The 18,104-nt window shown below is 36.9% G+C and overlaps 1 protein-coding gene across 1 annotated transcript; it reads left to right on the top strand.

Annotated features, from left to right (window-relative positions):
* Positions 1-638: 638 nt before the first annotated feature.
* Positions 639-18,045, top strand: smarcc2 (SWI/SNF related BAF chromatin remodeling complex subunit C2). Its single transcript, XM_081379863.1, has 26 exons — positions 639-771; positions 2,103-2,222; positions 2,324-2,409; positions 4,412-4,493; positions 4,612-4,704; positions 5,478-5,547; positions 5,771-5,840; positions 5,969-6,044; positions 6,247-6,491; positions 7,247-7,371; positions 7,445-7,501; positions 7,824-7,861; positions 8,221-8,351; positions 8,495-8,566; positions 8,898-9,011; positions 9,118-9,271; positions 9,462-9,578; positions 9,709-9,771; positions 10,621-10,879; positions 11,093-11,254; positions 11,335-11,402; positions 12,548-12,668; positions 12,953-13,116; positions 13,196-13,330; positions 14,100-14,403; positions 15,792-18,045. The coding sequence occupies exons 1-26, from the start codon at positions 661-663 to the stop codon at positions 15,854-15,856; spliced, it is 3,102 nt and encodes a 1,033-aa protein (XP_081235989.1). The 5' UTR covers positions 639-660; the 3' UTR covers positions 15,857-18,045.
* The last annotated feature ends 59 nt before the right edge of the window (positions 18,046-18,104 follow it).

Genomic DNA, 18,104 nt, shown 5'->3' with positions numbered 1-18,104 from the left:
GCCAGATAAGTTTACTTGCCGAACCACCAGCTCTAAGCAAACCAAACGCAGCACTGACAACTTTACTTTAGACAGCAGCGACACATATTGGATACTTTTAGGTATTGCTAATTGAAGACTGGACTTGAACTTGAAAAGTTCGAGATGGTCAAGTGCATCCAGTCTAACAACATCGTAAGTTATTGCATGTATGGGATGTTGACAGACAAATTTCGTTCCTGCTCATTATCACTAGCCATTCAAAATGACTTGCTGTTTGCTGGTGCGTGGTAAGTAGCCTAGACTGTTATTGAGCGTTAAAAAATCAAGTGATTTGGGCGATTTTCCTTTACATTTTTACAGCTTGAGAGAAATATGAGGCTACTTTGAACCAGGTGGTAGAGGGCCATCAAGGTTACTAAAATACGAGGACTACAACAATCTATTGTGCAAAGCTCAATGTGGAGATGTGATTCACTATTTGGAGAAGGGGGTTGGGATACAGGGAAGTCACTGGTCCCCTTTATCCGCCATTTTGGATCAAGTTTTCTCAAAGCTCCAAGAGAAGCGTAAACCTAGAATTTGAGCCAGAATGGGGGTCGTTTCATAGTCATTGACTCTAGCAAAATAACAAATGACCGCCAGGGGGCGGTGGGTGGCAAAACTTTGGAGCAGACAAAGATGGCGGTACGGAAGAAAGACGGCGGCCCGAATGTAAAATATTTCGAAGCGTCTGATACCGTCTCGCAGTTCGACAATGTCCGGGTTTGGCTGGGCAAGAATTATAAAAAGGTACCATTCGTTTATTTGTAACCAGCACGAACGGTCATTGAGTTATTTGTGCAGGAAAGGATAGACTCGATGCGGGTAGTCAGAAAGGAGAGGGGAGGGCAGGAAAGGAGATGGAGAGAAATCCAGCTGTTTAAAATCCACAGTCTGACGCGTCTCAGACAATAGAAGATGCTGCATGCGCGCCTTAAAAAAAGTCTTAAGACGTACCCAAGAATTGGCTTCATCTTCAATATCTGATGTCGTTTCTACATCTCTGGCTAGTCATTAGACCTTCTCTAATAGGTTTTAATGAATGGCCTTTCTCTTTTATTCAAGAAAGGCCAGCTCGTGTAACGGGTCTGCGGTATTGGCAGCGCAAGTGCGTGAATCCAGATGTGCAGCCAAATCTCGCGCGCTGTGCTTATAAAAAGCAGCAATGTGATACAGTCGATGAGAAATTCACACTCGGATGCGAAGAATATTTCTCTGTATAATTTACACATGGTAATTACTTGATACGATAAAACAATGTGTGGAATTCGACTATAGGTTGCAACGAAATCTAATTTCCCTCTAACGAAACACCTCAGTTGCATGAAATTGTTAATGCATTTCATATATGAGGTAAAGAAATAAATTTTTTACATATAAAACGTCTTTTTTATATAATCTAGTTCAAAGCAAACCTAATTTTAATCCATTTACACTTGAATCATTGCAATAATAATATTATGAAATAAAGGTTACAATACAGAAACATATATAAATAAATAAAATTCAAATAAAAATATGAAACTTATTTATAAAATATGTGCACTGTCATCACAGCGTTTGAGGATGAGGATGCATTGATGTTCAGTCATTTACATCTTGCTCAGAGCATCCTTCGCTTTTATGTCATTTAACTGATTCAAGGTATTGATTTTTTTTTTTTTTAATAGTCAAGTGATGCTGATTGTGATAAATGTAGATGTTCCATTTATTTATGAAGGAAAGCTGACAGATCAAGCATGTCCATGTGTTTTAGATCAATGACTTGGTGAAATCTTACAGAAAGTGCATTTATTTAAACATTTTATAATTTAATATATACTTTTCATGAATTATATTATCAGCATTAAATTTGAGTGAAAATTTGAATTAACATGAATTTGAGCCCCACAGTATACGTAATACAATATAATGATTGCAATGGTCACAAAAATTAACACAAATATAATTCTGATAAATCAGAATGGCCAAATAATGAATGATTAATCTGCATGGTTGATGTATTGCTCTGTGACTAATCCTTATGTATGTTCATTTTATTATGGTGTCTAGCTCCTTAAACTTTCTGTGGTTCTTTCTAGTATATTCAAGCAGAGCCCCCCACCAATAAATCGTTGTCGAGTCTGGTGGTTCAACTGCTTCAGTTTCAGGAGGAAGTGTTTGGCCGACATGTCAGCAACCCTCCCCTTACTAAACTACCGGTATTCACACAAGCCTTCTTTCATAACAGTATTGAGTTGAATGCATTAAAGTAATCAGTGCACCATGTAGATTTCTGATGATGCTCTCCTCTTCCCCGTAGATGAAGTGTTTTTTGGATTTCAAATCTGGAGGAGCCCTGTGTCATATTCTGGCTGCTGCATACAAGTTTAAGAGTGATCAAGGATGGTAATGGTCCTCTGTCTCCCTCTCTTTCTTTCACTCCTTTTTATTATTTAATTGACACTATAATTATGTAAATTAAATTTAAATTAATAATGAAAATGAAAAATAACATTTTTGGTTTTTATATATATATATATATATATATATATATATATATATATATATATATATATATATATATATACATACATACACTGCTGAGCCAAAACAATATGGCCAGTCATGGGTGAAGCAAACATCGTTGATCATCTCCTAAGAAGGCCACATATTAAGGTCTGGGTAGATTAGATGGTAAGCAAACAATCAACCATGGCAGGAATAAAGATCTGAGCGACTTTGACAAGCTAGGGCCAAATTGTTATGGCAAGGCGACTGGGTCAGAGTATCCCTGAAATGGCAAGGCTTGTGGGTTGTTCCCAGTCAGCAGTGGTTCGAAAGCACAAACCATTGACAGGGTGTTTGGTGCCCAAGGCTCATCGATGCATGAGGACAACGAAGGCTATCCCGTCTGGTCCGAGCCAACAGAAGGTCTACTGTGGCTCAAGTCACACAAAATATTCATTATGGCTATAGGAATGTGTCACAATGCACAGTGTATTGCAGACCAATCAGAGTCCCTATAATAACCCCTGTCCACCGGTGAAAACGCCTACAATAGGCACGCAAGCGTCGGACCTGGACTGAGCAGTGGAAGAAGGTCGATTGGTCCGATGGGTCCCGTGTTCTTTTACAACCTGTGGACGGCTGTGTACTTGTGTGCCGTTAACCTAGGGAAGTGATGGCACCAAGATGCACTGTGGGACAACAGTAAGCCAGTGGGGGGAATGTAATGCTCTGGACAATGTTTTACGTGTTATCCGGCCATTAATGTGGATACAAATTTGACACATACCAATGACCTAAACATTGTGGCAGACCAGGTACACCCCTTCTTGACAATGGTGTTCCATGGTGAAAGTGACCTCTTTCAGCTGGATAAAGCACCCTGCCACACTGCACCCATTGGTCAGGAATGGTTTGAGGACCATGATGAAGAGATGATGTAAGTGTTGCCCAGGCCTCAAAATTCCCCAGATCTTAATCCAATTGAACTTCTATGGGATGTACTGGACCAACAAGTTCGATCTATGGCGACTCCACTTCGCAACATACAGGACCTGAAGGATCTCCTGGTAATGTGTTGGTGTCTGAAACCACAGGACACCTTCAGGGGTCTTGTAGAGTCCATGCCTTAGGGGGTCAGCATACCTTTTGGCAGCATACAGAGGACCAACAGCATATTAGGCAGGTGGTCATAATGTTTTGGCTCATTGGTATATATATATATATATATATATATATATATATATATATATATATATATATATATATATATTTGTATATATATATATATATATATATATATATATATATATATATATATATATATATAAATCAAGTCCAGTCAAATTTATTTGTATTGCACTTTTATAATGTCTAGAATGACTTAATACTTTACCATAGAGCAAGTTTAGAAATGCCAGTACTAATTATTATTATTATCATGAAAAAAAAATCAACAAAATATTTTAGATTTTTATTTTAGAATGATTGTAAAATGTTTTTCCATGAGACACCATCCTCAGCCACGTATATAGGTTATAGGTAGGATGTAATGTAAAATATATTCATTATGTGGACTACTTAAGAATATATTAATTTAACATGTATTTTTGCCACTTATTTGAGTGGCTTAATCCGTTGTTGTATAATTTCTCCCTCACTTAACCTTATGACACACTCACCAAGAGATTCGTGATTCGCCTCCATCGTGGTGTCAATTGGTCCTTATGCTACTGAATAGATTCTGCATGACATTTTTATGTTGCTGCATTTCAACTTTCTATTAGTGTAGTAACCCTGTGGTGTTAAAGTACTTACCAGTGAGACATAAAGTGCCACTTCAATGATTACGGATCAAAAACCTAATTCATACTCATTAGCCGTTCACTTTTGTATCCATCAGGAGGAGATTTGATTTCCAGAACCCTTCGAGAATGGACCGCAATGTTGAAATGTTCATGACTATAGAGAAATCTTTGGTACAGGTGTGTATCAAACGCAGTCATCCAGTCAGATGAACATTTACTTGCAGTCATCAAATGGTTGGATTTATTAGTATGTGCATATGTGAGATTGAATAATGATGTGTTTTTTCCTTTGTAGAATAACTGTTTGTCCCGACCTGTGATTTACCTGAGTTCAGAGATAGAGCCCAAGCTACTGGGAAAACTGAAGGACATCATCAAACGACACCAGGTACTTCCAAAAACCATTAGTTTTAGTTGTTACAAAGGCCATCTAGTTATGGCTGGATAATGTATTTTTTAAGAAGTTTTTTTTTTTTTATTCATTTCACTTTCACTTTTTATAATATTCAATATGTATCTCATATAGATAAGAAACGTATTGATATCACATCAGACAGAGAGAGATGTGCGATTACCTGCATCTAAGCAGCATCTCTCTACTAGCATAGAAGCTTAATTACTTAAAAAACAGTGACATTACAACCTCCTTGTTGAGTAATAAAATGTAGCGATTCAGTTGCGAAGTTAACTTATTAATAAAAGTTACGGGGAAGCATTGACAACAAGTTTTTATGTGTGCACACGCACGCAGCACGATCTCCGATCTCTTTGTCGTGTGTGTGTGTGCTTCAGTGAGATCAGTGCATTAATCTAGAACAGTGACTAAATTGACTTAGAACTACTTGTGCATTATACAGCTTTATAGCACACCTTCCAGCCAATCAGAATCGAGTATTCTGACAGACCATGGTATAAATATATATATATATATATATATGCCCTGAAATACATTAAAAGTTAAGGTATAAAACTAACCTACTGATACATCTTTATTTACAATGTTGCTTAATTTTATATTTGCATAATTTAAAAAATCGTTGTCATTTTTTATGATTTTTATATTTTAAATATCGGCCAGTCCATATTTCAATACTTTATTTCTTTGAAGTCAGTCTGGATCAAGACATGACATCTTATTTGACATGTATGTGTGTGTTTTAGGGGTCTGTGACTGAAGATAAGCTTTCTAGCTCCCATGTAGTGGTGCCTATTCCTGCTAGTCTGGAGGACGGTACGTTCTGCGGTGTGTTGTTCATAGTGTAAAAATATACATTCACAGTTCACACACATGTGTCGGGTACAATGGGGCTAAACACCCCCCTAGGGTAAAATGTTCCTCTGATTTTCTCCCAAAATTCATTAAAAAGGCAATTTGGCCCCTTTGTACCCCTCCATTTAAAAAGAAGAGTGGTTTTCTGCAGTAATATTGTAATTGGTATGTGTGTGGTTTTCAGAAGAGTGGGTCCGTCCTGTAATGAAGAGAGACAAACAGATGCTGCTACACTGGGGCTACTGGCCTGATAGGTGAACACACACACACACACACACACACACACACACTCACACACACACACACACACACACACACACACACACACACAGGTCAGGTGTGTATATGAATGCAGGATTAATGTGCTGTGTTCATGATGCAGTTATGACACATGGATCTCAGCCAGTGAGGTGGAGGCTGCTGTGGAGGATCCACCCACTGCTGAAAAGCCCAGGAAGGTTAGAACCCCCCCCCCCCCCCTTACCTCTCTCCATCTGTCTCCGGTCCTTTACCTCTCTTTTTCTTTGTCTCTTTTGTCTTGCACATTCTCTCTCTGCCTTTCATGTTTTTTTTTTCATAAAACCACTGATTAGTTGATGGTTATCTGAGAAATCCAGCCATTTATCACCTGACTACAAGTTTATGTGTTTGTGTGTGTAGGTTCATGCCAAGTGGATTCTGGACCTGGATCAGTTTAATGAGTGGATGAATGAGGAAGACTATGAGGTGGGAGAGGGAGGACCGAGGAGGAAGAGGATTTCAGCGAAGACTCTCACAGATGAAGTGAGCACTCCAGATGAAAGGAGGGATAAAAAACCCAGCAGTGCCAAAAAGAGGAAACGCTCCCCGTCCCCATCTCCTACCCCTCCACCACAGGAAAGCAAGAAGAAAAACGCCAAGAAAGGGTATTTTTTATTACGGAATCTTAAACCATTGATTCTCACGAAACAGTGATATTTGTTTTAGAGAATTTCAGAAATGTATTTATTATTTAAATGTATGAATTATGAAATCTTGTTTTCACATCACAGGCCCAAAGTACCAGGGCCGTATCCACCATAGGAGGAAGTGTCTGCCCTTAATATTCAGATTAGTGGCTAACAAATATGGGGATTTCAATGGATTCCTAAACTCTTATCCCTATATAAATTTAAATATCTTTAAACACAATTTTCAAGACATGTTACATACAGAATATTTTGAAACCATGACAAAATATTGAGAAGAAATTATTTCAGAGAGATAAAAACGGGGCATCTAAATCACAATTCAGCATTTTGTCTGAAAATGTATAAAGCATTTAAAAACACTAAAAGCATGATATTTTAATTTGAATAAAAGTGAAATACTGGAATAATTTAAGTTTGTGTGCCAAATAATGTTTGGCATTACACACAAAATAGATTTAAGCCTATCAAATAATGTATTTAAGATCTGCCATGTTATCTCTTGAAATCAATGGGTGCACTGGAAATGTAAAGATGACGCTGTCTGTGTGTCTTTGTACGAACGTGTGTGTGTGTGTGTGTGTGTGTGTGTGTGTGTGTGTGTGTGTGTGTGTGTGTGTGTGTGTGTGTGTGTGTGTGTGTGTGTGTGTGTGTGTGTGTGTGTGTGTGTGTGTGTGTGTGTGTGTGTGTGTGTGTGTGTGTGTGTGTGTTAGACCCACTACACCCTACACTAAGTCCAAAAGAGGACAGAGAGAGGAAGAACAGGAAGATCTGACTAAAGAGTTAGATGAACCCTCACCTGTGCCTGCAGTGGAGGAAGCTACACTACCTAAAACAGGTAAATTCACACACATCTTTTTACCTAACCATTTAGTCTCTCTTGTGTGTAATCTTGATATTTGTGTGTGTAGTGACTAAGAAGGATTCAGATTCTACTCCAGTGAAAGGAGGCACTATGACTGACCTGGGTATGTCTCTACAGTAGCTTCTGTCTCTAACACACCTGACACTCAGACTAACCGAAAGGTGAAGTGTGTCTTTTCTGTGCCATTAATGGCACCAAGTGGAATTGCAAAAATACAGGATGTCATCCTATGAATGTCTGCTTAAAGCTGTCTTCGCACATTGAGCTGGAATCGGAGGAAGCATTTTAATGGCGAGCACATGAAAAGCACACACTTCAGCTTTCTGTGCTAATTAACAATGTATTTTTTTGCACCATAAAGTAAAAGTGTATGTGCAAAATTAATTCAACTCTCAGTTTTTGTTTTCTTCTGCTATCACACCTAGATGAGCAAGAGGATGAATCAATGGAGACTGTAGGAAAGGTATAGCAGCAATTATATGCACCACATTTCACATTTTTTTTTAGTTCAATAACAGATAAATACAAATGTTAATTTATTATTAATTGAATTTTTTATATATAAATGAAAGTATCATAACAATTTGAGAGAAAATATTAAGAATCTCTTAGTATTTCTAGTTGTATGAACTCCGTAAGTTAGTAAAACAGGATTTGATTGTTGACCTTTAATTTGAAAGATATAAATTGATCAAAATCTTAACATTTTGCTAATTTCCAGATTTAAATTAGACTAGGTTATCAATATGGTGTCAGATGTTTAAATCCCACTGTATTTCATGAGCAGCATTCGTGGTTAGCTTTATGTTTGTGTGTTTCTAGGAGGAAGAAGAAGGTTCCCAGAGTGTGAAAGGAGAACCGGTGAAGGGATCGGATCTTCATGAGGATAATGTCACTGAACAGACCCATCATATCATTATCCCTAGCTATGCTGCTTGGTTTGACTATAACAGGTACTGTGACTATACACAGCTTTGAAACATATTGTCATCAAGAATAGGCCATTTAGATAGGAAGCTATTGGCAATTCTGTTTTGTCCTGAAAGAAAAAGCAAGAATCAGAAAAAAATTAACAGTCTATTTCTGTCTCTTTTAGTGTCCATGCTATAGAGCGCAGAGCCCTTCCTGAGTTTTTCAATGGGAAGAACAAGTCGAAGACTCCTGAAATGTAAGAATATCTGTTGGTTAACATATACACAAAGATTGATTTGAATTTAAATGTGTTTCTATTGATCCTCATTAAAGTGCCCCTATTATGCTATGTTAAACGTTATTCATTTTGTTTTGAAGTCTCCTACAACAGGTCTACATTCATCCAAGGTCAAAAAATACTTTGATTTCCTTATAATATATATACATAACTTTGCAGACCTTTTACATTCACAAACAGCTATATTAGATACTGCAGGAAAGGTCATATAAAAAGCATAAAGTATAATAGGGGCACTTTAATTAGCTTTATCCACCCCGTTTCATCTTCACACTTTGCTGTGTTACAGTTATCTGGCGTACCGTAACTTCATGATCGACACGTACAGACTGAACCCACAGGAGTATTTGACCTCCACAGCTTGCCGTAGAAACCTGGCTGGAGATGTTTGCGCCATTATGAGGTCTGGGAAAAGAATTACACCTCTAAAATACCTGTTTATATTATATATGCATGGTTCATTTTGACTTTGATGAATTTTGACTGTGAAAGTGTGTGTGTGTGAACAGAGTCCATGCGTTTCTGGAACAGTGGGGTTTGATTAACTATCAGGTGGATTCAGAAAGTCGGCCCACTCCCATGGGGCCTCCACCCACTTCACACTTTCACGTACTGGCAGATACTCCATCAAGTCTGGTACCACTACAGCCTAAAGCATCCCAGGTAAAATAAAACACACATGTATTCTTGCTAGAGGTGTCATCCACACAAAATTTTGAATTTTTATTATTTCTTACATGACTTAATTTTTCTTTTCTGCGACAGCCCTTAAAAACACACTTTCCTTTTAAATTGTTGTCTATATTCACTTGATTGGTTATCTAAGCTCTATTCTTCTCTTTGTTCCCTCTAGACTTCATCTTCTCAACAGATGCTCTCATTCCCTGACAAAGTGAAGGACAAACCTGCTGACTTACAGAACTTTGGGTTGAGGACAGATGTGTACAGTAAGAAGAGTGGTCCAGTTAAAGTAAGAGCCACACATTAAATATCACACATGGTGTAGAGAGAGTGTGAGAATGTGTGAGGTTGAAAGGAAGTATGGAGATGATTTTGATCACTGTGAGAAAGATTAAGGACCTTTTTTTGTCATTGCACAGAATAAAAATGCTGCCAGTGCCACTCGGGAATGGACGGACCAGGAGACGTTGCTACTGCTGGAGGTACTGTATATACATATAAAAAAATCTGAGAACACTAGTCTTTTTTTTATTCTTTTTATTACAATTTACACTACCGTTCAAAAGTCTCGTATGCTCACAAAGGCTGCATTTAATTGTTAAAAAATACAGAAATTTGTGAAATATTATTACAGTTTAAAATTACTGTTTTCTATGTTAATATATTTTAACATGTAATTTTTTCCAGTTATGGCAAAGCTGAATTTTCAGCATTATTACTCCAGTCTTCATTGTCACATGATCCTTCAGAAATCATTCTAACATGCTGATTTTGTGCTCAAGAAACATTTCATATTATCATCAATGTTGAAAACAGTTGTGCTGCTTAGTATTTTTTATATATAATATTTAGGTCCCACTTTATATTAAGTGGCGTTAAGTACTATGCACTTACATAAAAAAAAAATAAGTGCAATGTACTTATTGTGTTCATGTTGTATTGTAAAACACTTTTGCTGCTATTGAGGTGTGATACGGGTAAGGTTAGGGACAGGTGTGGTGGATTGGGTAGGTTTGAGGTGTAAGGGAAGGGTCAACTGTGTAATTACAAATGTTGTATCAAATTATTAATTTCAATGTAAGTACATGTAAGTACATAGTACTTAAAGCCACTTAATATAAAGTGGGACCAATATTTTTGTGTAAACTGGGATTCTTTGATAAATAAAAAGTTTTGAATTCAAATAATTTGAAATAGGTTTTTTTGTAACAATGTCTTTACTGTCACTTTTGATCAATTTAATGCAAATCTTACTGATTGCAAACTTTTGTGTAGTGTTGACTTGACTTCCATTCTTTTACACTCACATTACGATTCCTGTTTGTTCTCAGGGTCTAGAGATGTATAAAGATGACTGGAATAAAGTATCGGAGCACGTCGGCAGCCGCACACAGGATGAGTGCATTCTCCACTTCCTGCGTCTACCGATTGAGGACCCCTACCTGGAGGAAAGCACCGCCCCCTTGGGCCCGCTAGCCTATCAGCCGGTTCCGTTCAGTCAAGCGGGGAACCCTGTCATGAGCACTGTGGCGTTCCTGGCCTCTGTGGTTGACCCTCGAGTGGCTTCAGCTGCAGCTAAATCTGCGCTTGGTGAGAACTTACATTATTTAAGTAATGGTTTAAACAAAAATGAAAACCATTATATACTTACCCTCGAAATTACTCTAACTGATTTTTTTCTTTAATACAACAATAGTGAATAGAAACTGAGCTCAAGCTCCAAAAAGGGTGAAAATGTATCATAAAAGTAGTTGTATTTTGTATTTTTCTACATGAACATCATGTTTCTCTTCTCTTTCTCAGAGGAGTTCTCTCGAATGAAGGAGGAGGTACCAGCTGCATTGGTGGAGGCTCATGTGCGTCGAGTGGAGGAGGCGGCCAGAGCAAGCGGAAGGTCAGACCCTCTCTACGGCCTGGAGGGCAGCGGCATCGCAGGAACCGGTCTTGAAGACTCTGACAAACCCGGTAAGTGAACAAACACATTTTCACTTATTTTCCCTAAAGTAAATAGTGAGAGAAATTAACTGTGTATGTTTGTTTTTCAGCGGAGGATGGAAATGAGGAGAATAAAAGCAGTGATGGTCAATCCAGCCAAGATAAGAGAGACAATAAGGTGTGTACAGACAAAATATGTACAGTGTAGTCCAAAAGTCTGAGACTGCATTGAAAATGTTGGATTAAAAATCTGTTTTAAACCGGGCAGGGAAAAAAGTTGTGTGTGTGTGTATATATATGTGTAAGGGATAATGTAGAGCAAGGCGGTTGTTATAGCGAATACAACCCCAACAGGCTGATCAGGACCCCGACGCGAAGCGGAATATCCTGCTTATTACATGGCTACCTACCAAATAAATCAATAATTTGACACAAAATATTGATTTAAAAAGTTTGTTGATTTAAAAACGATTGTATTGCTTCCGCTAAAGAAAATAGTCCGTTCCGTCTCTACGGTTAGAATCCTGCGTCCATAGCAATGCTGTTTTTCATGGCAACGGTGTGTTATACTTAGCAGCGGTCTGTTATCAAGAAATAACAGACCGCATTCTACATTAGAATTCAACCAAGCCATGTAATAAATATATATATATATGTATATATATATGTGTGTGTGTGTGTGTGTGTGAGAAGACCTCCGATGCAAAAGCCCCTAAAAGCCACCTCTGTCTAGTATACGCTCATCAAATACTTTCACTTCAAACTAACTCCCATCCTCAGCCCATTCAGAAATGCCTGTACTTGGGTAGAAACCTGTACATAGGAGCCTGATAAAAAAGTTAATATTAAACAAATATTTCAGATGGATTTAGAGGCTTTTGCATTTGAAGTCTTCATATATATACATAAACACACATCTGAAAGATTTTAAATGCTTTTGAAAGTTTGTTATTTTTACCAAAGATGCATCTATGCATCTGTATGATAAATATGGTAAAAACAAAAATATTGTGAAATATTATTAGAGTTTAAAACAAACAAAATCTATTTTAAAATGTAATTATTAGTAGTAATTATTCAATTATTCAAGTGATGGCAATATTAATAAAACTTTTTGTCGTCATTACTCCATTCCTCAGTGTCTCATGATCCTTCAGAAATCATTGTAATATATTGATTTGCTGCTCAATAAATATTTCTTGATATTATCATCAATGTTTAAAAAAGTTGAGCTGCTTAAAATTTTCAGCTTTCAGTTCAGATGAGATTTATGATATTTTCTTAATATTAACGCATTAATCTCCTGTGTCTGTTAAATTTTAGGAGAGCAAAGATGGACCCAGTGAGGAGGAAGAAAAACAAGGAGAGAACGGCAAGAAAGAGGAAGAGAGAGTGAGAGAAGGGGAGACAGACAGAGAGACGGAGAAAACAGACTCAGAAATGGGTGTGTTTACAGCAATAAAATATATGTGCAAGATAAAAGTCCAGCAGAATAAAAAAATAGGACGATGTATAGTGTGATGTAGATACACTAATGCATTATTTGCCCAAACCAAATGAGTTGTCTATCTAGCTATTCACTAGAATAAAAAAAAAAACAAATCAGTTGTAGACGACATGTACAAAACTGCCACTGAAGTATGTGTTGCCTTCATTAACCGTTATAGTTAATGAATATATAGAGACAGAGGTGAAGTTACTTACCTGAACTCTTTTGGATCCCTACAGCCGATGGCGAGAAGGAGAAAGAACGGAAGGAGGGATCCGAAGAGGGTCAGAGGGATGGAGAGAGTGAGGGAGAGAAGAAGGCAAAGGTGGAGAGAGATGTAGGAGAGGGAAACCTGTCCACTGCTGCTGCTTCGGCGCTTGCTGCTGCTGCCGTGAAAGCTAAGGTGCGTGAAAAGGCGGCATCATAGTGAGAAAACAAACAGCTTTCCTGCAAATTAAACACTGAACCCTATTTTCTTTCAGCACTTGGCTGCGGTGGAGGAGAGGAAGATCAAGTCTCTGGTGGCTCTGCTGGTGGAGACCCAGATGAAGAAACTGGAGATCAAACTCAGACACTTTGAAGAGTTGGAGACCATCATGGACCGAGAGAGAGAGGCGGTAAGGCCACATGAACAATGTGGTTTTTGTTTAATAATCAAGCATAGTTACTTTCAGTGGTTTGTCAGGTTCATTCAATTATAACAAAAGCTTTGTAGATTTGTTGCCAAAAAGAACAACATTTTTACAAAACCTGTATGATTTTATTTCTTTCATGCACTTAAAAAACAAAAACATTTTCTAATGAAAAAATGTTTTCCTGTAAAAAATGTAACATTCTTAAAACAAGTATAAGAACATTTTAATAACTATTATAATTTAATAACTGTTAATTATATTTATTTTTTAATTTTCTATTAGTTTTTTTGGTTACACTTAAAGCCTTTATGTATACTGCATTATAAATGTATTCATAATGTACATTATACTGCACTATATCTTTTTTTATAAATAATCAAAACCAAAGTTAAAATTTATTATAAATTTGCAGACTCCTTGTTACATCTGAAATTGCTTGTTTGTCATGTGTTTTAATGCATTATATTTTCTAAAGGCTTGAAAAGCATGAACATTTATGAGACAGATTTAAGAAAATTATGATTTTTGCTGCCCGAAAATATGAAAAAATAAGTTAAAGAAATCGTACAGTGACCAGGGACTGTCAAGCTCCAAAAAAATTATTCAAATTATTTTTGCACTATATTACAAGTCTTTTAAAAACAATGTGAGGAATCAAAGTCATCATTATTCACTGAAAATCTCCATATTTTTAGGGAAACTGTTCCTTTAATTAGAAATGAATATGCATATATGTATATTATGTTTCTAGTTGGAGTATCAGAGGCAGCAGCTTCTTGCTGATCGTCAGTCGTTTCACATGGAGCAGTTGAAGTATGCAGAGATGAGAGCCAGACAGCAACACTTCCAGCAGATCCAACACCAGCATCATAGCAACCAGCCTGGCAACCAGTCTGGCAGTACTCCATCTGTACCCCATCAACCTGTCACTCCGTCTGTCCCGCCCCCAACAGCAAGCCCCGCCCCTGTGCCCGCCTCTAATGCCCACAGTGAAGCTCCTCCACCTGCCTCTCACAGTTCTCCCCCGACCAACGCACAGGCTGGAGCAGCACACGGTAATGACACATGCACACACACGCTGTGAGGGTATATGTACAGTACCTGTCCAGTGTACACACACCACCGTCCGAAAGTCTGGGGTCGATACGATTCCTTTAAAGGTTTTTGAAAAAAGCCTCGAATGCTCTCCAAGGATGCATTTATTTGAACAAAAATACAATAAAAACAGTAATATTGTGAAATTTTATTACAATTTAAAATAACTGTTTTCTATTTTAATATATTTTAAAATACATAGTATTCCTGTGATGGCAAAACTGAATTTTCAGCATCATTACTCCAGTCTTCAGTGTCACATGATCCTTCAGGAATCATTCTAATATGCTGATTTTCTGCTCATAAAACATTTCTTCTTATTATCAATGTTAAAAACAGCTGTGCTTTTACAATTAAAATAGGTCAAAATTGTTTTTATGGTTTAGAAATGTTTATTAAAATCAGATTAATTTATTCATTTATATTTTAATTCTGTCACATTGTGTTTGTTTCTTTTCCATTTTTTGTCAGGTATAAATTTACTTTTTCATTGTTTATTTATATATATTTTTTTTTTCTATATATATTTATTATTATTATTTTTTGATTTATTATTATTATTTATGAGTTTCTATTGTATCCGTTAGTCGTCTTCTTCTTCTTCTTCTTCTTCTTCCGTTCGTGACTTCTATGGCAGCCCATAGAACGGTATTGTAAGAAGTTGTGAAATTTCACACACAGATCCTAGCATTCACCACAGCAAATGCTCAATCCCTCTAGCGCCACCAACTGTCCAAAGTTGCACTTACGTTTATGCTAATAACTAATTAACCATAAGCGCTAGAAAGATTTTTTTTTTCCGCCATGAAAGGTTTTACGAAACTCGTTGTGTGTCATCAGCACCATGCCCTGAAGGTACTTAAAAAGTTTAGAGTTTTGAAACTGGTCTTTATAGATTCATTGAGTCATACAGAGAACAATGAGCGAATTATGTCTGCCATTTTGAAAAAATTAAAAACCGTTAGTCCAATTTTCACCAAACATCAACAATTTTTATGACATGGTTCCAAGCTGATTCCGAGGCTGTAACTCTGCAGCACTTTTGCATATTGACACCAAACTTTTAATGTCAATGTCACCTGACCACACAATTATAATTTGATAACTGCGCCACTATTGGTCAAAACTGATAAGCAATTAAATCGTATTACTAGTGATTGTATTAATGATTTTTCAGCCATTTTGCATAAAATAATGAAGATCGTAGCCATGCTTGCATAACTCGTTGTGCTTTTTTGTGTTTGGCCCCGATAATTATATTTAATATATTTATTATGTATAATTATATTTATACTAATACAATTGTTGTATAATTGTCTAATAGATTATTTTGTTTTTTTCCCTCCAGATTCCAGCACTCCACTACCAGGGGATTCTCTCTATCCAAACGCCCCTGTGCCTCCACCACAGTAAAAGAGAGGGTGAGATTTAAAGGAGATCAGTGATTCCAGAGAAGAAATGAAATGAGATAGAAAGCAAAAGATGTAGAGATAACTGGAGCGATATCTTCTTTTTTGTCACTTTCATCATTTTTGGGAGAAAATGATATAAATGAATTCTTGCCAGCATCTTGAACATGACATGATTCAAAATAAATAGCTAAAGCTAAACACAGATAACCTTGAAAAAGACCCCCCCAGAAAAAAAAGACCTTTGTTTGGACTTTTGGAAAGGTCTTAAACCCGAACCCCTGTTAACACCCAACAAAAGCACTCTTGACCCTAACAGCCTGCATCCAAGTACCAGATACAAGGCTCAATATTTCCTTGTCTGTCCTCCATTTTGAGTAACATCACTTAACTTTGAGTCGAACTACAGGATCCAAGGTACCCGTGATCTGCACTTCAGAAGCATCTCAATGTACATTAGGTACTCACATGGAAACAAACAAAAACAAAAGAAAACCAAGAACAAATTGCACTTTCAGAATGTTTCCCAAATCGTACTTTTTGGAGGGATGAAGCATAAAGTCAAAATTAGTCCTGACTTAATGTTTTCTTTTATCAATGTTCTTTTTATCACTTTGTATTTGTTTTAATAGAAGCACTCGATTTGGAGTAAGTCCGAAGAGAAACTTGACTTTGTAATCGTTACTTTGTATGTGTGCGGGGTGAATGTTGGTTTTACTTTTGGGACAATGTGAAAGCTTCAGTGGTTTGGCCTGTTTGTTTTTTTTATGTACAATTCGATTTTAGCATGAGAAAAAGAAAAAAAAAGAGATTACAAATTAGTATTAAATCTGTTTACTTTGTATGAAGCATCTCTGCTGACAACATGTACTGTAAACCTGGAAGTCATGTCATCAATAATTGATGTTTGCATGTTATTTTTTTGGGGTATGTGTGCACGTCATCTGCCACAAAATATCACAAGTTACTCTACCCTTCTAACAGGTGAAAGTAGTCTTGTTTCATTCACATCTCATTGCCATGCTTATGAGAATACTTAATTATGGGAGTGTATGACTAATCGACAATGAAAAAATAATGGGAAACGCAGCAGGGAATCACATTGGTTCCTTTCCAGGACAACAATACGCTGAATATGTGTGTTGTATTTTTGAGTTTTCTTGAGATCACATTACACATTTTAGTATTCAGTGTTCATGCCAGAACTGATATTTCGGTTCAGAATGTGTTGTGTTGTGTGTGTGTACGGGTGTTTTAGTATCAGGCCAAACCCACAGAAAGTATTTACGACATGAAGGAAAAACCGTTTTGTTTTGTTACAAATTAGTGGCAACTACCTGATGAGTAGAGACAAGGGATTTTAAAGTTACGTTTGCAGCTGTGGTCTGTGTATCTCATATCTTCATATTGTAACCGTCCTATTTTTGTATTTTTATATGTTTCTTTACACTATTACGAATGACGTTATCATATTATACATGTCTGTAATGTTTCCTTATCTTTCTGATTGTGGATGTTGTCATATTATTGACATGTGAAAGTGTCAGTCGTTTTATACGATGAAGCTGGACTCTTTGTGTGTGTGTGTGTGTGTGTGTGTGTGTGTGTGTGTGGTGTGCATGCCCTCTATGATTTGCCACACATGTCTTTTTGTATGTATGTATGTTTTATTTTTTTATTCTACATTCATTTGCCATGTTTCCAGACTACAAATGCTAGAGGTGATGGATATCAATTCTGTCAATATCATAACCAACAAACACATGTACACTCCCGCTGTGATCGTATCTGAAGTTTACATCGTCACACACGTTATGTGAATGCACATGTATGCAGTAGTCCAACATGCAGTATTACTGACAGAACAGATTCACATCAACCTCACACATTTTTGCACACCTCAACCAGTGTTGAATATCTCATTTGATCAATTTGCTCAGCTCTTTGGTCTTTGTCTTTTTCATTTGTAGTTGTATTAGTAGTTTTTTTTTGGTTACATTTTGTTTATACTTTTTTTAATGGTGAAAGCTGTTAACCATTGCATTGAGATGTGTGAATGTTTGGCGACGTTCGGTTTGTCTTTTAAGGAGATGTAGCTGGAGCTGTCTAGCACCTGTTTGACAAAGAATGGATTCATTTTGGTTTCATAAATAATGAACGGTTGTGCACAATAAAAGGCATCATCAGTGATAAGAGCTGTGTGAAGTGTACTCAGTATATAAACCCATCTTATATTTCTGATTAAAAGGATA

This window comes from Scardinius erythrophthalmus, assembly GCF_964197995.2.
Source record: "Scardinius erythrophthalmus genome assembly, chromosome: 12".
NCBI classification, from domain to species: Eukaryota; Metazoa; Chordata; class Actinopteri; order Cypriniformes; family Leuciscidae; genus Scardinius; species Scardinius erythrophthalmus.
Note: the sequence above shows the minus strand (reverse complement) of the source record. Positions and strands in the feature narration are given on the sequence as shown.